Source organism: Coffea eugenioides, chromosome 3 (assembly GCF_003713205.1).
Source record: "Coffea eugenioides isolate CCC68of chromosome 3, Ceug_1.0, whole genome shotgun sequence".
Lineage (NCBI taxonomy): Eukaryota > Viridiplantae > Streptophyta > Magnoliopsida > Gentianales > Rubiaceae > Coffea > Coffea eugenioides.
In genome coordinates, this window is record NC_040037.1 from 13,163,033 (window position 1) to 13,185,282 (window position 22,250).

Consider the following 22,250-nt stretch of genomic DNA (forward strand, 5'->3'; position numbering starts at 1 on the left):
CGCAGCTCGAGACGCCGGAAAGTACTTGTCCAGAAATTTTTTCTTCAATTGATCCCACGTGGTGATACTACCAGGCGGTAGGTAGTAGAGCCAGTTTTTTGCAGAGTCCTTCAAAGAGAAGGGGAAAGCCCTCATCTTTATTTGCTCTTCTGTAATTCCCGGAGGCTTCATACTGTTGCAAACGACGTCGAACTCTTGCAAGTGCTTGTAGGGCTCCTCACCTGATAGACCATGGAAAGATGGCAAGAGATGAATTAGACCAGATTTTAGTTCAAAGGGAGTGTCATCATTTAAATGTGGAAAAGTAATGCACAAGGGCTGCTGATTTAAATCAGGAGCAGCCAACTCCCTTAGTGTTCGTGCATTTGCCATAGTGACTTCCTCTTGGTCTGAATCACTTGAATTGTCACCAGACAAATTTGTCGGCTCAACCTCTGGATCAAGTTCCTGAGGAGCAATATCGTATTGCTCCTCCCTGAGCCGCCTGGTTTCTTTTCTCGTTCTACGCGCGGTCTTCTCTACTTCAGGGTCGAAAATTAATTCGCCTGTACGAGAAGAGCGAGGCATAAACTAGAAAAATACCAGAAAAAAAATGAACTTAAAAAGAAACAAATGATTAACGCCAGTCCCCGGCAACGGCGCCAAAAATTGACAGGTGTCGAGCCTGTGCAATAATAAATACCTACTCGAGAAAAATAAATTTTCTGTGTATAGTAGTGAGTAGGGTCGAATCTACAGGGACTGGGAAAAATTCGATTCTTTTCAAGTTCGGGACACGGGGGATTTTTATCAGAAATAAACTAAAAATAATTAAACAATTTAACTAAAAATAATTAAATAATTAATACAATTGTAAATAGCAATTAAATAAATGATAAATAAATTCTAGCCAAGGATACAACTACGCAGACACAGTCCATTCATCTGATCATTGATGCAAAGAAGGTTCACTTAATTTAATTAATAGGCTAGTTATAGTCGCCGATAAACTCTAACGACCAGTTTTTCCTTAATTTATTGATAACCAAGGTACGACCGTTGATTACCTCTAACCAGGAAATACTCCTAGGTACGACCGTAGGAATTAATTTCCTAATTGCATTAAAAACTAGAAAAGCCTAACCCAAATTAATAACACGCTACAAGGGTTATTTAAATCAGATTGTATGTCCCCCTAGTATGTGAAAATACTAGTTGTCACTAATATTAACCAACTAAACAATTACGGATTTAATTGATTAATTTGACAAGAGATTAATAAGTCAAATTGCACATCGGGCCCTTGATATCCAATTAACAAAATAATCCCATGGAAATTAAAATAGAAAACATGCAAATATTAACAAATTAAGGAACACGTAAAATTAATTAGATCTCACAGATATTTGGGACTGCGTCTTCGCGTTGATCCTTCACTAGATGAGAAAATTAGCCACGCCTCATACGAAAATCTTCACACAATTCAATTGGATTTAAAGACATCATCTTTCTTCGATAATTGAGAGAGTGAATAACAAAGCTCTCGGAAGAAAATAAGAAAATTGCACAATAGAATTCAACAAACCAAAACAACTCCCTATTCTCTCCTCTGGAACATCCCTCGGAGAGAAAAACTACAAACTCCTCTATCCTCCTACGGAGCTTAATTTTGAAAGAAAACTACAACTCACTAGCCTCTTGTCTTCTGCCATCGTTCGATATATATAAGGCAAGCCTTAGTCTTCATAGCTTTTTCATAGTCTTTTCTCCTTGAGCCCACTACTCTACGTAGGGAGCAATTGGAAAAACTACAATCATCAAAGCCAACATCTTGGCTAATGAGTACATCTCCCACCATAAGGACAGACTTTCTACGTGGTCCCCGTTAGATAATGAAAGAAAACATCATTCCAATTAATTCCAGCACAATCATCAATTCCTCTGCAATTATCAAAACGGAGGAGTCCACTATAATCATCAATTCCAGCACAAATACACCCGTGGAACCTAGCTTGTATGTTCTTTAGAAACTTCCCACGTGTGGAGTATTTGTTGTAAGAAAATCTCTCTTTTCTGCTCCACTTCCTGAAATTGAGTCCAGATGCCAAATATAAGTATATGTTGACAATTAAAATAATATTTGGCATGGAAACAGGGAAAAATTAATAATAAAATTACTAACAATTAACACCTTATCAGATATAGTAACAGTTTTCTGGGACCCATGTGCTGAAAAACTCGATTCAATGTGGTCATTGGTAACCGCATTAACAAACCTTTCAACCATGGTGAATGGCACGTCAAACCAAAGAAAAGGTCAAAACTCGAGATGAACAGCGCGTGAACAGTGAACAGCGCCGCGTGAACAGTGCCGTGAACAGTAACAGTGTCGCGTGAACAGTATGCGATGACAGTGAATAGTCGCGATGAACAGTATCGCGTGAACAGTCGCGATGACCAAAACTTTTGCTAGATGTTTAACCCTTACCCTAGGACTTTTGCTCTGATACCATGTCAACAGGTATCTTGGGAGGAAAACATCTAGTCACTGTATTATGAGTGACCAACTAGTATTTATAGGAGTACAAACCTAACCGACTATTTACAAGAATACCCTTACTAATATATTATCTATAAGAATACTAATATTCTCCTAACACTTATAAATAACGAAATTCTAGGACTTGTTTTATATGACAAATTGTTAATCGAATTGTACTTGTTAGATGGTCATGTTTAGATTAGCTTCATTAATAAGTGAAAGCTATTAGCTTTTGTCGCTTCTCAATATGAAAGTGTTATATTGGTGGAGGAGTTGCAGAGGACACAGTCATTTAGTGCTAATTCAGGAATGATATTTGAAATATGATTTTGTCAAACATAATTGTAGATATAGGAAAATTAGAAAACATGGGTTTTTTGGTCACTTTGATCTTTGTGTTGGTCATACTTGATAAATGCAATTATACTCCTCATTTTTCAGATTGGATTGTCCTGAAATGTCAAAGCACTTAGGGCAGATGACTTAACTATAGAATTTTGAATAAACTATAGAAATGCTGAGAATGAGAAATAAATCATTTTGTGCTGACTCTGTCCTCCTAAGAATTTCTTTCCCCTCTTCATAAGTGTTCACATCAAGGCCATAGGTTCAGTTCTTGGTGCTTCTTCTCTGCATTTCTAGATAGACTCTTTGACTAATCAAACTCTAGTTGTTGCTTCATGTTGGTAGATTAATCAACCTAGAGATTGAAATCTTATGATCCTGATCATTCGTTGCAGCTCCTATTTTTCTATAGGCCACAGATAGTGGATGTGATCCACAAGGCACCCTTTAGGTTTCCTATATAATTTCTCCACTCCTGTTTAATGAGTTGTCAGAAAAGGACATTAATCTATGAAAAGACACTACTTTGATACCCTCGTGCCCTGTATGTAGTATCTAGCTCATCTACAGCATAATTGTGGATGAGATTGTCATCAGGAGAGCTTTTCCTAGGAGTCAATTTGTAACAATTTTACTTTTAAATTCTGCCATTATCGCAGAAAACTTAAGAAGATACTTCATGGGCGATTTTAGACGAGCGGTTTTTGTTTTGGTGATCATTTTCAGACTTAATGGAGACATTTGGTCTTATATCTGATTCTGCATGATATTGGCATAAACATAAAGTTTCAAAAATAGAAAGTGATGTAGAATGGAAGTCATGTGAGCTATCCCTTTACTAGAATAAGTTTAAATTAATGATAACATTAAAGTTGGGAGACCACTCTAATCGTTGCTTCCATATCAAGTTCGTTGATTCATCAAGTGTCGGAGGATGGGGAAGTATGCTTGTATTATGAATTATGAAGATAGATTTGCTGCTGCACCTGTGTTTTTTGATTATTCTTCCCATGTGTATCGCAAGCCTCACCAGGTGTTTAATGTGTGTGCTATAAAGCTCAAGCCAGTGATGATCAACACAAGCCTGACAATCTTCTTGTTTCCTTATTGTCGTTTGGAAGCAGGACTATAGAGGAAATGTGCTGGTGCATCCAGAGTAGTGCATGTTCCCAGGAGAAATAGGAATGGGAGATTATAGGTAGTAAGAGCAGCCTTCCTTGGCTTTATTAATCTGAATGGAATATAGCCTCCAATTATGCAGGCACTGTCTTTTTGAGTAGAAGTTTTTGTACCTTTTATTTTTGAAAAAACAAGTAACATCATGGCCTACATGGAATTGACCCAGCCTGTAATATTTGAACTCTCTAGTTTCTACTCTATGCCTCTAATATTCTTGGTTTTATTCTATTTGCTCTCATCATTTAATTATTGACTCCCAAAATTCTCAAAAGTAAAAGAAAAATTCTACTGTTTTCAGACTTTTATGAGGACTTAGATTAGAAGATTGGCCTCCTCTTTATCAATCCTATTTGTAGAAATGAAAACTCAGATTTTATTGTTAGACATGATGAACTACTTCATAAGAACATAACAAGTAATCAAACTCGATTGCCTCCATTTTTTTGGAAATAGTATATTGCTTGAGGTTTTCAAATCCAGGCACTAAGGTGTCACATTCGTTTCCCAGAAGTTGGTGATCCCTCTTATAGTTGTGTCTCATCGTTCATACCTGTGTTTTTTTCAATTTTTCTCTTTTGAGAAATGCTTGCGAAAGGTGAAGGCTTCTGTTTCATTTTTCACAGAATTAAGATTCGTAATTAATTGGGGGAACATGGAACAACATAAAATCAAGCAGGTGTAGAAGGATCTTTTGGAACTACAAATTTGCAGAAGGTTACCTTGATATGATAGCCCTCACTCACAACGTGCACTTTTATCGTTTACAAATCTGTACTCCTTTCTTAGTCATCACATTGAGGAAAGAAAAATAGGCAAGAATAAAAATGAAATGCCCTGTTTTAAACACAATTGTCTTTTATGGTCTTAAATTCTATTTCTTTTAGCGGCCGTTAAATTTCAACCACCAAAAAATTCAAGTTCATACAACTAACCACCCAAAAAAAAAAAAAAGATCAATAGTGAGAAGAACAACCGAAGTGTAACTTCACAGGTGAAAAAAGGAGGAGGTCAATATAAAGGTGCAAAACTTGTTTCTTTGAATACTTTAATCAGTTGCAGTAAACCCCTAAAAAAGAGTTGGATAGTTGCTATAGTATTGGGTTACCCCTGAAGGAGTCGTTTACTCACCTTTCAATTCTTTCTGCATGCCATCAAACCCTCAAGGACTACGGACTGATGATGATGAATCAATCAGAAAAAAACCCTCATCAGCATCTGAATAGCAAGAAAATCATTCACCAGATACCATTACCCTCTTCTTTTACTAGTTCAGAATCAGCAGCTGAAATCCCAGATATTCCTAATGAATTCATTATTGAAATACTCTAATGTCTTCCAATCAAATCTCTGTTGAGATTCAAGTGCATTTCAAAATCTTGGATTTCTTTAATTTATAGCCGGGATTTCATTAATACCTATCTGGCAAAATCTTCCAACAATGACGAGCACACTCATCATAGACTCACTTTTCGTACCATGGACTCGTCCCTGTCCAAGGGTTACTTTAGGTTCAAGCAGGTTTTACTGCACCATGCATTACATGCACAAATGACTGAAGCAACGGACATGGATAATTCCTTCGGACGCAATAAAGATTTCTTTGTGGAACCTAATCCTAGAATGTTGATATTGTTGGTTCTTGTAATGGTTTGGTTTGTGTAAATGCACATGGAGGAACTTTTTTGCGGAACCCATCCTTAAGAAAATCAAGAACGTTGCCAAGTTTCAATCCTAATTCCAAAGAAAACTGGGATTCACTTCATGGGTTTTGGTACGACGAGTCCAATGACGATAACAAAGATTCTTGGACTAAAGTGGCTTCAGTTCCTAAAATGGATGACCCTAACTATATTTTGGGCCGACCAATGTTCGTATTGAATGATGGTGAAATGTTGTGTCTCTATGGGAATGGCACAGGATTGGCATTTTACAATCCAAAACATAACTCAGTCATATATATTCAGATTACAAACTTGGATAGTATTTTGCAAGTGAAAACTTTTATTGAAAGCTTGGTTTTTCCTAATCCTGATAGAGTAGAAAGGTCCAGGGCATGAAATGTAAGAGAGCTCAATTTCATATTCTGCAGCATCACTATTAACTTGTAAGTCATGAATCTCCTACCGGTCTTGTCATTTTCTGCTACATAACTTGTAAGAGGTGATTATCCGCCTCTCTGCTTAAGTACATTGACTATTCATTCTTAACGGTTCTAAGTTATTTGTTGATTTATAAAGACCAAATGGAACATATTGGCAGTATAAATTGAACTTTTACTACTGAAGGGGAGTTTCTATTGGTTAAGTAGTCTATTCAGTTTTTCATGCTAAAGTTTAGGTCAACTGAAATACCATACTGATACAAAATTTTGCCATTGAGCTATGCAAAAAAGCATATGCTGATACTGGAACATCTTCAGAGAGGTTACATAGTGATATAATTTGGAGTAAAATCAACTATTAGACAGAAGTGAAAAAGAAAAATTGCATGTGCCTTTAGTCTCTCTTCTCCTAAGAATTTTTTGTTTTCCTCTCTTCCAAGTGTCTGCAGCAAGCCAGAGGCCTTATGCTGGAGATTTTCTTATCCTCATTTTCTGCATTTGTTGTCAAATTCCTGTAATTCTTTAAGAAATAAAATCTGTTCTGCAGGTGAGTTCACTTGTCTGCCTAGCAGAATAGATTGATGGAGAAAGCTGTTCTTGCAAATTCTTACTTACAATTGATATCAGGTCAAGAAAATTGGTTTAGTTTCCAGTTGTCCCTTCAAGTTGGATGTTGTTTACCATAAATCAGTTCTCAATTACAATGATTACCAGTTCTTTTTATCTCTTACCAAGTTATCTCAGTAGTAATTTTAGATGCTTCTTCATGTCTGGTATTAGATCAATGAGCAATATTTTATCTTTCTGCCTGCACAATGGAGATCTTTGTCGCTTTACTTGATTCTGCATGATGTTTGCCTTGTAACAATTGGCACAAGTTTTGGTTTTGAAAATGGTAAACTGATGTAGAATGAAATTGATACGAGCTATGTCTTGAATAGTACAAGTTGAGACCTTGAGATTGTCAGAGTTTGGAGGACTGCCAATTTGTTTAGTTCCTCAGAGATAAAGACCAGGTAGCACAATTGTACCATGTTCGAGGCTTTGCAGTTCCCCCCTGATTCTTGCATTAGTCATATCAGATCTGTCAAAATCTTCATCAAGTTTTATCAGTCTGCTATATTGAGAAGAATCAGAGTTGTGATGATTAACAAGGATCCTGACAAGTAACAAAATTCTAGGACTTCTTTTTATGTGCCTAAGATGTCAAATTTACTAGTTTGATGGTCATATTTAGATCAGCTATTGATTTGTGAAATTAAGTGGCGTTAGTTTATTACCTTTCAATACATAAATCTTTTTATTGATGGAGGAGTTGTGAAGGACAGTATCATTCAGTGCTAATTCAGGAATGAATATGTTAAATATGATTTTCTCAAACATCATGTGTTGATTTGTGAAATTAAGTGGCATTTATTACCTCTCGATACATAAACCTTTTTATTGATGGAGGAGTTGTGAAGGACAGTATCATTTAGTGCTAATTCAGGAATGAATATGTTAAATATGACGATAAGTTAAAGGAATGAATATGTTAAATATGACTATCATTTAGTGCTAATTCAAACAACTATAAAGGAATATTCTGGCATACCTTTGATGCTATCTGTATCTAAACCAAACCAACAATCTATTTGGACGGTGTCCAAATGACAGTTAGTGATGATTAAAACTAATCAAATATTGCAGAAATCACAGTCAAACCTAGTTGAATTGCTTATGTTGTTTGAAATTTTTTGAAGTCTATCGTCAATCAGAACAAGATGATAAGTTTGTCAAGATCTGGCCCAGAATTCCAAAGTTCAATACTAGCATAAAGTTGTAATATCTCTTTCTCCAAGACGTCAAGCTTCAAAAGTAACAGAATATGGAAGCCCAACCAGACGCAGAAACTGATTATCATCAGCCACACGAGAAAAAATTGCACCCCCCAAATGGATTGTCCATCTTCTTCTTCTGTTTCAGACCCAGCAGTGGAAATCCCAAACATCCCTGAAGAACTGATTATTGAAATCCTGTCAAGGCTTCCAGTCAAACCCCTGCTGAGATTTAGGTGTGTTTCAAAATCTTGGAATTCTTTAATCTCAAGCCCATCATTGATCAAAACCCATCGGACAAAATGTTCAAAGAACCATGATTATACTCACCATAGGCTCATTTTTCATACTTTTGAAAAGTGTCAAAATGACAGGCTTAAGTTTAACTTGAAGCTGTGTCCTCTCCATGCTGCAATATATCAGCATGATGATGATGCACCTGCCACTCAGGTAACCATCATGGGAGATGACTTTCTTGTTAATTCCCTGGGAAATAACCATGATTTTAACCGCGAAATAGTTATGGCAGATTTTGATGATGGTTACGACCACAAAGTATTTTTACTTGGTTCCTGCAATGGACTGCTTTGTGTTTATGTATTTGGAGACATTTTTCTGTGGAATCCATCTATCAGGAAATCCAAGAAATTACCTGACTTCGGTCCTAAATCAGGAACTGCTGCTGCCATGTTATACGGTTTTGGATATGATGAGTCTAATGATGATTACAAAGTATATAGAATTTTGGGAAGTAATCAGACATGGGTGGATGCGTATAGCCAAAACACGAACTCTGGGAGAAGAATTGAGGATTTTAATGGTGTGTTGATTAATCAAGGGGTTTATTTTGTGAGTGGAAAGCTCCATTGGAGTGTAGGTGGTACAGGTGGGAAAATTGTTACTCTTGATTTGACGGATGGGATGTATGGAGAGGTGGAACAGCCAAAATATGGAGAGCATCATGTTGGTTGGAATTTGGAAGTGTTAGGAGGATGCCTTGCAGTATTTTATTATCATCAAAATGGCCATGTGGATCTTTGGATTATGCAGGAGTATGGTGTGAAAGAGTCTTGGACTAAAATGGTTCTGATGATTAATTATCCTTACTCTAGCTTTCAAATGTTCCAGAAGCCAGTTTTTCTACTTAAGGACGGTGAGATATTGTTTCAATTTGGAGATGGCTTAGTGCTTTACCATCCAAAGCGCAAGTCATGCACATATCCTCGTATTGCTAATGTGAAAGCTCTTTTGTAAGTGGATGTTTATGCTGAAAGCTTAGTATTGCTTAATGACCATGATGGAGTTGAAATTTCCTAAGCCAAGAACTGTAAGAAGAATTGAATATTATCGATTATTGTGTTACTTGTAAGTGCTGATTTCTTTCCTTTCTTATTCAATTGTATCGGCTTTCAGTCCTAATGATCTGAAATGTTTGTTCATGATTGAAGCCAAATGTCAATATATTTGTAAACTGTAGATCAGGAGTCAAGTGAGTATATGTGTTCCTGTGTATTCTTTCACTGCCTAGGGAGATTTACTGCTAGTTATACAGTGTATTCAGGTCTAGTGTTCTAATCCCTTAAATTTCAGTGTCCTTGCTCTTCATTCTTTTCAGAATAAAGAAGAAAGAAATGCAACCTTTTTAACTTGGGTTGCTTATGGGACCTGAACAAATTTCAATCACGTAATCGGTTTCTCTATGGTAGAGCTATGCTAGTGTCCCTGAATATCACCATTACCAATTTCATGTGCCCTTAGCACTAATATACATCTTGAGTCTGTCTACTATAAAAACCACAGCATGATACTCAACAAGATCTTGACAATCATTTTTCTGTTTTGCGGTTTGGAAATTGGGAGCTGGATGGTAATGGAATTAGAGCTAGTATTACTGCTTTTTCTAGTGCTTTAGGTGTTTAATTCCCATTACTAGCATAAGGCTTCTTGTGTTTGATTGGATGGCTTCTGAGGACTCGAATCAAGTCATTTAGTCTGCAGATGGTGCTAATCATTTGGTGCTTAATGTTCATTTCTGGAAGCTGGGGCTGATATATGCACAATGGACCATTTTCCCGCAGGGAAACTGGAGTTAGAGATCGTAGCCTGGGTAGAGAAGCCTTGTTTGGGAATGTTTTGTATCAATAAACTAATGCTATTGGTCATGTGGTTACTAGCTTTTCAAGTAAAAACTTCTGTACCTTTGTTTTGAGGTAGATGGTGCATGTGAATCTGCGATCGGCCTAATAAACATCGTAGATTAGTTGTTGGGAGTTTTTTAAGTTTTTTACATGTTCTTCTTGGTTTTGTTTGATTCATGTTTGTCAGGAATCATTCCACTTCGCATCCTTAAAGTTTATGTTATATCCACCTGCACTTAAAATTCATAATTTGGACATGGCTCAAACATATTGAACTTTGGCCAATTAGTTAATGCTGCAATCATTTTGAGTGGTAAAGTCCTTTCGCCTCAACAATCATAAGGTCAAAAACAATATATTTGGTGCTCAAACAATGATTTTATTGAGGTCGGAAAGTATCCAGAAATACACCTGTAGCTGTACCATGCTAGTGGGAAATATGCTTGGGTGTTGTAGTAATAGCTCTACTCAAGTCCCAGAATACAGCATCTAAAGAACCAGGTAAGAAGCAGACCATACGAGGCATTTTAACGTTCAGAAAACATGAGGCACTTTATCAGAAGAGTGTACTGCAACGAAATTTTGCTGTCAATTTTTCATGGAAGTGAAATGCACCAGGAGGCAATTTGTGTTTGTGTCTTTTCTGCATATGATTACTTGATTAGGTACTTGTCAGAGTTCCTTCCACCAACACCTGCAAAGGAATCTACAAATAGTCACTGTTACAACATAAAGAGCCAACAAACAACAACTTCTAGCAGATAAAAAAGTAGAAAACATGAAAACTAAAAATAAGGAGGACACTATATATTCCCCTTTATTAGTTTGAAGGCTTAAGCATTACAATAGAACTATGAAAAAAGAGAGAGAGTTAAGATTTCAGTGGCAATGAAGTACTGGAGTAGAGATGATTATCTGGTCTGATTTACTACATGGCTATAACATAAACAGCTTAGAGGATTTGTTTGAATAAACGACTAGTCAATTGGCATAAATTTACAACTAATAGGGTCTAAAAAGAGATTATTCATTGAGTATAGCTCTCTCAGATGAGATACTAAATATAGTAAAATCAATCTTTAGGAGAACAGAATCGAATTACTAATGCTTTTGACCTGGTAAATGATTCAATTGTCTTGAGTTATTGCATTTCCTTGGAACTTTTGCTATATTCAGTAAGTTGAAGATCATGCTAGAATTGCACGTTTTTCTGGGAAACGAGAACAAGAAGAACGACATGAGGAAGAGGCCAAACTATAAGTACTTAAGAAATAATTAAGGAGGGATGAAACTTTTATTGGAAACAATCGCGAGCTCAATGGCTAGAGCAGTCAATATCCCAGATGAGGTAATTTTATCTGATGTAGTAATCTAAGATAGTCCTGTATTACACGTCTGACAATAATGTGTAGCTGACTTCAGTATAAGTTCAAGAAAGATGTTTCTTTCAGTGTATATTTCTTCTTATTGTTCTAAAATCAAGGTTGTGATGTTTTTGATGTCCAATTGACAATGGTAACATTGTGTCTCTTTGGAGTAAGGCAAACCTATGCAGATTGAGGAAGAGAAAAGCAGAAGGAAAAGATGTACCTGAATCCTAAACACGAACTGTTACCCTTAACTAAAATTGGCATGTCTCAGTATCTTCTTCAAATCTTGTATCTCCTTTTGTCGGATAGCTAGTGAAGGAAGTCCTTTAGCTAATGACGCATATGAAATGGTAACGCATTCCTCAGGAGATGTGAAATCTTGTGCTTAGACTTAAAATGTGTATTATTGTCTGATAAGATTAAGCATGATTGTCACAGAGATCCTCTTATTCTCACTGGGGAAAAATGACCGCGATGAGTGCTTTTGTTATCCTTGTGAGGAAAGAAGAAAAAATTTATGTGGTGCTAGCTGAGAATTCAGCGCTTATTTTACAGTAGTTTTGTTTCAGAACTAGTTGAAGATCCTGAAAAAGGTCTTTTTCAATCTGAATCTGATTACAATGAAAATCTTCTGAATCTCATTAATCCTAAACTTTTGCAATATTAGAGTTTGGCAAGTAAGCTTGATTTTTAGAATCTTAGGCACTATAGAGAAGATGGTCAATGTAGGTTCCCTGGCTAGAATTCTTGGAACTGGCATTTGATTGAATATTCTGCAGTTTACCCTCTTTGTTTATAGCTAAAATGGAAGGCAAGTATAAAAAATCCAAGCACATATCCTCTTTGTTTATACTCCTCACAAAACATTTGGCTAAGCCTTTCGGCTGCTTTATTATGTTTTAATTTTTTAGGTGGGCATTGCTCCCCATCATTGACATAAACAGAAAATGGCGTCTAAATATAAAAAGCATGAAGCAACAAGGTTGATCAATTATGCGAGTAAATCCAATGAACTTTTTGTTTGGTAAGAGGTCCTTGTGATTATAGAAAAAGAGAGAAGAAAAAACAGGATTACATCAAAAATCATGTGCAATTATCTGAAGATTTAAAAAACTTCCTCTTCACTTTTGACATCAGCTCACACGCTAGCTTTAAGTCTTTCACCATGCATGGTGGGTTGACATAATTTTTCTTTGACAAATGACAAATGAACAACTTTTGTTTTCACCACTGATTCCATACAAAAAACAATTCCATTTATGGCAATATGGTTGCTGGTGTCACAACTTGTCTTACATATTGTTTTGTTTCTCTTTAAACCCATGACAAATTGTCATTTGGGTCCACGTATTTGTTAGGCATATCTCATTTAGAGTCTGAGTTAAAACTTGTAGATTCTGTTGACAGTGAATACAAGAATGCTAGGATGACAAAATACTAAGCCAAATGCTTGTATAAATGACTGAAGCCTACAGTTGAGGCTTCAAATGTCGTTGTATAAGTTAAGCTTGATTTAGACCTGTAAAAGATATGGATAACCATCAATTGGCTGTAGATGGTGATTGTTTGAAAGAACTGAAGGCTTTTGATGATACGAAATCTGGTGTGAAAGGTCTTGTTGATGGAGGTATTGCTAGTGTTCCCAAAATCTTCATTCACCCACCTGAGGATCAGCTCGTTATGGGCTATGTTTTCAGAACCGGACTGGGTATCGACTCGGCCGAGGTCAGGGGTCAATGGATTTGATCGGGGGTCGATAGGAGTCGAACCGGATGACGTCATAAATAAAAATTATTTAAAAATTAAAATATTATATATAAAATATATAAAATATCTAATAATATGTTAATATTAATAAAGGTATATTCATATATATTTGATGCTTTAAATATATTTAACAAGAAAATACAAAGAAATTAGAACAATCAAGTAGCAATTTATGTTATTTAATAAATATTAACAAGTTTAGAATTAAAATTATGAATTTAATTGAAAAATAACATCAAATTTTAGGACAATATTTATAAAGTATGAAATATTTGAAGTATATTAATAAGTTTTAACAATTTAGGGGGCCAAAACATAATATTGAAAAGATTGAGTTTTGTTTAAAACTAATGCCCATTGAACCGGAAAAACCGGTTTTTTCCCGGTCAAATCCGATTTTTGACCGGATTTTATATTTCCGATTTTTTACCATAAGTCGGACCGAACACTTGGCCGGATCTCGGTTCGACCGATTCGACCGCGGATCCGGTCTGAGTTTCAAAACAGAGGTTATGGGGATAAACATTGGCCATCTCCATGTACAACTTCCAGTCATAGATCTCAGTGAAATAAAAACTGAAGATAAAAGAAAAGGCATAGATGATGAAACAAGGCGAGCATCGGAGGAATGGGGATTTTTCCATGTACTTAATCATGGAATTCCTCGAAGTGTGTTGGATGGAATGATAGAAGGAACCCGCAAGTTCCATGAGCATGATGCTCAGCTTAAGCATCAAATATTGTTCTCGTGATTGGACGAGAATCGTGGGACGAGATTCATAGCCAAGATTTGGTAAAAAAAAAATGTAAGGTCTAGATTTCATATTGTACGTCGTTTTTACATGTGGGATCCACAAAAATTTGTTCTATAATTACACGTTGTTGAGAGTGAGTTATACCGTGTGCATATAAAGTTACATCTTGTGCATTATGCATAAAACTGCTCCGAACAGCTTTCTTAATGACTGTTCGGGCACCGTGTCGTTAGAATCGTGAGATATTATAGTAACGTTGATTTGTATCGATCAACTGCTTCTTAGCTCTTGATATTGTAGTGTATCAAAAGCTTCTTATCCAAGTCAGTTGATAATTAGCAGTTCTAATTAACATTTATTTACATGAACTACGTTACACTAAGTATGACGTCATTGGTGATTTTAGTTTCCTCTTGTAACTTCTACAAACGTTTTTCATGGTAGCAGCAGCAGTTTCCGCTGTTTCAAATATGTGAACTGGATGTTGTATATCTTCAATGAGAATAATAGTTTTCCATGAATAAGCATAGAACACTATAAAAAGGTGACAAAAAACCTAAGAAATTGGTCAAACAGTCATTGTAAGTACTGGTCACTTTTCTCCTTTCTTTGGTAACTTTTATCCTTCATCAAGTAGTATATCCATGTATGTGAATCTGCCATTGCTCTATCTATCTAGCTACGTAGATGGACTTAATTTGGACTTCATTAAGGTTTTACATGTTCCTATGTCTTTATGTTCTTGGTTTTGTTTCGTGTTTCTTGGAACCAATTCGACTTTTACATCCTTAAATTTGTGTCGTATCGTATTTTTCACTTTAAACTTGTATTTGGACATGCCACAAAGATTCAACCACTTGAAATTTGGCCAAACAATTAATGATGTCAAAAAGGGAGAAAGAAGGATTTACAAGTTCAGTGATAGATCAAACATGGAGGGTGCCCATCTATACTCCTAATCTCTCTATGTGCTGCAATCAAGGTGTTAATGGCATTGAATTAGTACATAGCTATGGAATAAGCAAGTCAGACGATTTTTGCGAATAAACAACTAGTGGATTGGCATATATTTGCAACCACTATGGATCTCCAATTATATGCCCCTCGGGGTTAGATCACCTGGTCTTAGGGTAGCCATCTAGGTCCCAAGGTCCAGGGTTCGAACCTCTCTTAATGCCTGGGTGCTCTTGGGGGCCAAGATATTTCAGGTGCAGGGTAATTAGTCCGGTAAAAAGTTGGAATACACCATGTATTGACAAAAAAAAATGGATCTCCAAATATATTTTTGATTGAGTCTAATGGAATGAAGTCAATATTTAAGAGATCACAGGGAACACTGAAGCCTTTGATTCATGTAGAAGGAATGGGCTTTCAATGTTCTTGGATTATTTTATTTTCTCATTTCATTGGACTGTTTTGCTAGACCAATGGACCGGTCGAAACAATATCCCACTCAAATGTAAGCAAAAGATTTTCTTAGATGCTCATTTATGGAATCAATTGGAAGTAATATGATACCTTAAAACTTAATCATCGTTGCTTACTTAACTTAGAGGAGATTATTATTTTTCTCAATCAATATGATACAGTATATTCAGCTTAATCATCAATTAACTTTTTATCTTCTCATTAACCGTTATTTTCTTCTAAATTAATATGACGTGGTATAATGAACTCTAATGATCATGAATTTATAAGGGCACAATATGAAGCTTCAATTATTAAATCAATAAATGCATACATAGAAAAAGAAAAATTGAGACAGAAAATTACTAACGGTCAAAGACACCAAAACTCATGGTATGATGATGTTGATGATGACGATGATGATGACGGATAGATAAATAGACAAATAGATAGATTGATTGATTGGGCCGGCGGCCGGCCATCTTGCTTTTTAACATTTTTTATGCGGGAATTGCTTCCAATCAATGATGTAAGTAGTAGAAAATGATGTCGCGGTATAAGAAACATAAAATAAAAGGTCAGTGTTTTGAAATGGAAAAAAAAAAAGAGCAATATCGCAGAGTTGATAGAAAAACGTTAACCTCAGCCGTGAAAAACAAGAAAAAGAATAATCCCAGAAAATTAATTAGCACACAAGAAATATAAAATTAACAACCGCAAGAAAGAAAAAGGAGATTGAGAATCGCCTTTGGTTTCTATGGAGCCATGGAGATTGCAAACCGGAGAAAAGAGATAAAAGTTATAGTCCTACGAAGAAGCCATGGAGACTGTAAATTTGAATAGTAAAAAGAAATTGGAGCCAGTTAGAGAAAGGAGAGAAAATTAGAAAGGAGAGAGAGACCTAAGCCCTAGCTGAATGAATCACATAGTGGGTTTTACAAGTTTTTATTTAACTGACAAAGATATAATTAATCATGGTCACTCATATTAGAAAATAATTTTAACACTGGGATCCCTGAACTGTTTTGCAAAGAGGCATGAGAGCACTGTCAGATGATACGCTGAGGAACTGTTTTGCAAAGAGGTATGAGACCTAGGAATGGGTTTCAATCTTACCATTCCTTTTTGTTTTGATAGAAAAAGGCAATTTTGTTACATAATTATTAGAAATCATCCAGTACGATTTGTTTGACAAAATTACGTGGTGCATTCCAAGGAGAATCAAGACAAGTACCAGTTTTAGCATAATGTGCAAAACATGAGCTATATTATTTGACTCCCTTTGCTGCCCAATTCAAATCAACATCATTCCCATTTGCTAGAGGTGGCAAAATGGGCGGGATGGGCGGGATTTGCTTGGGTTTGTGATGGAACCGGGTCATATGGGTTTGGGCCCAATCTTACCCATATGTATTTTGGGACTAAGTTGGGCGGGATCACTTTGGGATGGGTTTAGATTGATCCCGCCCAATACCCAAATCTATTTTCTACATATTTTTTTTCCTTTAATTCATTTTTATTTTTTATATAATTTTAATATTTTTGATTTATTAAATTTTTTTTAATTTTATTAAATAAACATGCAAGTGCTTTATACTCAGGATTCCCATCAAAAATTGGATTAACAAATAAAGGAAAAAATAGATATACAGTCATATTCCAACATATATCAAGATGGCCAAGGTACTTAAGGTATTGAATATTTATTCTCATCATTGTCCAAAGATGACAGGTCTAAATTGACTGAAATGTTGAAAATTCTTGTGGATAATGACTAGGAAAACTACTAGATTATATTCTCTAGTATGACTATAAAAATTGTTAAAGATAATTTTTGAATCTAAGACTCCGTTTGGATTGGCTATTTTTTCAAAAAATAAGTTTTTCAAATACAATGTTACAGTAATATACAATAACTCAAAAAACATCCCATCCATATTAGTATATCAAATATTTCAAAAAAATTTTAAAGTAAAAATTTTTCATATATACTGCTATAATAAAATATTTCAAAAATACCCCCCAAAAATAGTTAAACCAAACAGAGCCCTTGTTATTTGAGCCCAATGGGTACCCAAGTATTCCCATCAATTAATGGGAACAATTGGGATTTGTCCCATTTTAAACCCAATATCAAAATCCAATACCCATCCCGCCCAAAGTCCCCATGGGCATGGGTAACCCATTGGGACTTGGGACAAATTGCCACCTCTACCATTTGCACACTAAACCTCCAAAATTTATCTAGCTTTCAACTATCAACTATCTTCCTCAAAAGCCTCAATTCAAGGGACTTGGGCTATTACATAGTAATTGATTTCTTCAACAAATCTTGTGTTGTAACTCTGATTGCGGTTAACCCGAAAACTAATCTCATTGTCTGCCTCTTGACATCAATTGTGAAACTCCAATTTTAAGAGTACTAAAAGCACTAAAGCAGGATTATAGAATTTAAGGAATAAAAATCATTGCAAACATGTGGTGGGAGAGAAGAGAAGAATTAACTCGCAATAATATGGGTTAATTCCACTTTGTCCCCCCAAACTTTGGACGATTATCCACTTAAGTCCCTAAACTTCAAAATGAGACACTTAAATCTATAAACTTATAAATACCTCCCACTTAAATCCCTGAACTTATAAAATGGGACACTTTAATCCCTAAACCCTCATAAAATGGGACACTTCGACCACCAATGGCATTCAGGATTTGTTAACAATTTTTCTTAAGTGGGAGGTATTTATAAGTTTAGGGATTTAAGTGTCCCATTTTGAAGTTTAGGGACTTAAGTGGGTAATCGTCCAAAGTTTGGGGGGACAAAGTGGAATTAACCCCAATAATATTGATTTCAAATGAGGAAGAAAGTCTCAACACAATAAACACCCAAAAAAAGACTCAGTTAACAAAATACTCTAAGTAATACATACATATCCTACTAGTAACCTACCAAACTTGATGAACAAGAAATAGCTAACACAAGAAATTGTCAAATAAAATACCAATTCCTAAATATAGAAACTACTAAAACTTGCCTCCCATAAAATTAAGAAACAATTAAATAGAAACTTTTGTATTTGGTTTATTTTTCCAACACTCTTGACTATTCTTCGTATTTTTGAATGGTAGAAAAAGATCGTATCTTTTAGTACCGAATGCTTTTATCCTTTTGTGTAAAAAACGCAGTAAAGATGCCCCTTGAGTAAATTGACATCATGTCTTGTTTATTTATTAAACGTTTGACCCTGCCGTGTTCCCAAATTTTCCATAGCCTAATTAAAGGATATGCTGTTTTGTGATGCGTTTGGGTAAGCTACTTTTAACTTCGACAAAATATCTTTGCTATAGTTTCATTTTGTATTTGTGTTTGTTTTTTTAAAATTTTAGAAGTATGATTATAGAGAGAAAGGATTAATTTAATTTCTAGAAGTGTTTCCATAAGATCTTTGTCCATTCTTGTTTATTTTAGTACAATAATTGGCTTTTAATATAGTGGGTCCTTTTGTTAGCATGATTTGCAAAAAAAAAAAAGCGCTACACTATTATTCTAAATACATTACAATACGAAAAGTGTTACATTGTTATTCTAAATAATTTAATCCAAATAATCTTCTATCCAAACATTGTTTTCCTTAAAGAGTTTTACTCTGAATAAGAGTTTATTCTTGAAATAAAATATTAAAATTGGTAGGCATTCAAGTAAAAGATATCGCTTAAATGGTTAGATAAACATTTCCGAAGAAAAATTAGCTTAAATTGATAGGCATTCAAGTAAAAGATATAACTTATTGTTTATGAAGAAAAATAAGATAAATAATTCAGCATTAGTTACCTAGTTACTGTCGTGGAGATACATCTTGATCTGTTATATGTTAGGGTCTATGAGTAGGAAATTGTGTCCCGTATTAGTTTGAGAGATAGAGAAAGAGCAGTTAATAGGTAAGGAATTGAAACCTAACAGATTAAGTTTTTGGATCAATGTTTGGTTTCTGATTGACATATTGGGTTCTTTGATAAAATCTCTCGAGTGTTTCTCTCTAACAAGTTGTATCATATATTAGAGCTTATGGTTACTAGATTAAGCCTACTCATTAGCAAGTGGATTCTTCTTGGAGTTGGACCGATAAAATTCTCTTCTTAGTGATAGATCGAAATATCAAGGAGTTTGTTTGATATTGGACCAGGTGCACCAAGTATTGGTAGGGGGTTCGTTTGGTATTAGACCAAAGAGTTAAAAGTTGGCAGGGTTTAAAATTTAATTTAGATGTTGAAAGTGGGCCCATAATTGGGGAGAGAATTGGTTTTGGATGTTAAGGTGAGCTTGTATCGAGTATTAAAATAGGTTTAAAGAAATGGTTGTAAACTTAAGTTCCATGTTAAGAGTTACTCATAAAAGGGGAGATTGTTAGGGTTCATGAGTAGGAAACTGTGTCACATATTGGTCTAAAAAATGGAGAAAGAGATCTCAATATGTAAAGGCTTGATACCCAGATCGAAACCTATCATTTTAACCTTTTGGGTCAACATAGTGTTTCTCCCTAACAACATGTTATTCTTGGCACGCAATAATTAGAAATGTTCTTCAGTTGACTTTTGCCAACTCTCTTACAAGTTAATCAGAAATCTTCTTCAGTTAACTTTTTCCCAACTCTCTTACAAGCTAAGCATAGACATGGCCATGGTTACACAATCGCCGGTTTCGGTTCTTTTAAAAGAGGGAACTCGAATTGGTCTTTATAGGAATAGTTAAGGTTACGGTTTTTGAATCTTCGGTTCCAAATTTGGTTCTGATTTTATTCCGATTACAGTTCCGATTTCTTTTGTTTACGGTTCCAATTTATGCTTAGACACTTGTTATAAAATTGATTCTAAAAAAAAATATATGACAATGAATGTTTTATTATATTACCATGTGCAAGGAAAAAGAAAAACGATGCAAATTTTATGAAAAAGATCTGATTGTTGATTAACTTAGATTGATCTTGGATTTAGATTAGTCATGGGGTATAAACTTACTAACAAAATAGGATGATGGGTTGTTGGGTTAGAATTACAACTACTTGTATTAAGTGCTAACTATTGATAATGAAATCTAAACTAATTAAATAGGTTTAGGTAGTAAATATTTTTTTAGCTGTTTGAATGGGTTCCAAACCGTCGGTTCCAATTCCGGTTCAAAATTTTGGTGAAGCTGAGCTTGAACCTTTGGTCATTATTATGATTACGGTTTCGGTACCCAAAATTTAGTTTCAGTTTCGATTCAACAAACCGCTAGACTAGTTCTGGTCTAGTGCTGGTTCAAATTTGAACCATGACCTCCCCTAGTAGAGCCTATTGGTCTATTTTACAATGGCCAACACGAGAAACCGCTTACGACATGATTAGCTACTTGCCAATGCACGACATTCATAAAAATTTTTGTATGTGGTTGTTATTTCTTTCATTCAGGATTTCTTTTGCAAATAAAGGCAGTGAAAAGTCCCACTCATGTCGAAACTACATCTCAAGGCTGCAAAAAACGTATTAAAGAAATAGCTTCTGATTAAGTACCAGAACTTGAAAAAGAAAATGCATATGCAAAGTACCTATTTCAAGTGACGTAACAAGTTAACTAATTTATTTATTTTGCCGACCACTAATTCTTGTCCTGTGAGTCAAGGCTAATAAACTTAGACACGAATTAGTGAATTGTACCAGAAGATCCATCTGGCTCTTTTCGAGGGATTTTATATAAGTTTAACCAATGGAAATCTTGATCATGAACATTGTCAACACACTCTAAATTCTTCATTTCATAAATTATAAATTCTTCCGATATGTGCTGAGATTGTTGAGCAGGTTGTTACTGTTTCTACCAATGATGGAGCCAAGGGGGGCAGAGGGGGCCATGGCCCCCCTAAGTTTTGAAAACTTTAATTCATAATATGTAAATATGTGTGTAAAATAAAATTGACTCCCCCTAAATTTTTACAATTTTAGTTTATATTATGAGAGTTGATATATATATATATATACGAATTAGTCATCTTTGAATTAATTTTTTTCTTCAAAAAAAGTTATTTATTTTTTATTGTACTAATTATTTAACTTTCAAAAATTAAACATATAATTTGATGTTCCATAGTAAATTAACCCAATGTGATGTATTAGAATAAAAAGACCCAATTCATAATTGTTAATGGGCTAAAACAAAAATAATTATCCGAATTGCTTGTTTTGAGCACTGCTTTAGATCCTAGAAATGGATTTATGCTGTTCAAAATTGATGATATTTGTAAACTTGCAGAGAAGTTCTATCCGAATGATTTTATGGAGCAAGAACTAGTACGTCTAAGAATAGAACTTCAACATTTTGAACTCGACATTCCAAATCATCCTGAATTGCAAGAATTATCTGGTATTCATGAGTTATGTCAAGGCTTGGTGAAGACAAGAAAATCAGTGATATATCCTCTTATTGACAGATTGATTAGACTTGTTCTTACTCTTCCTGTATCAACTGCAACTACAGAGATGGCATTTTCAATTATGAAAATAATCAAGACAAAGCTCCGAAACAAGCTGGCTTATAATTTCTTGAATGATTGTCTAACTGTGTATATAGAAAAGAAAGTTGCTGAAAAATTTAGCAGTGATTCAATCATAGATGAATTTAGTTCTAAGAAATAGCATAAAGCTCAATTTATTTCTAAGAAAAGATGTTGAAATTTCAAAGTATGTTAACATAACTTTTATCTTTTTTCAATTGAAAATAGTTACATATATATTACATGGTTATATATATATATATATATATTGCATAGGTGACATATTGGAGAGCATCTTCTCATAATGTGCAAATTGGATGGTTTGT

At 34.9% G+C, this 22,250-nt stretch overlaps 1 protein-coding gene across 1 annotated transcript; it reads left to right on the plus strand.

Annotated features, from left to right (window-relative positions):
- Positions 1–8,080: 8,080 nt before the first annotated feature.
- LOC113766073 (F-box/kelch-repeat protein At3g23880-like) lies at positions 8,081–9,217 on the plus strand. Its single transcript, XM_027310301.1, has one exon. It carries the CDS (start codon positions 8,081–8,083, stop codon positions 9,215–9,217), a length of 1,137 nt encoding a protein of 378 aa, XP_027166102.1.
- Positions 9,218–22,250: the final 13,033 nt, after the last annotated feature.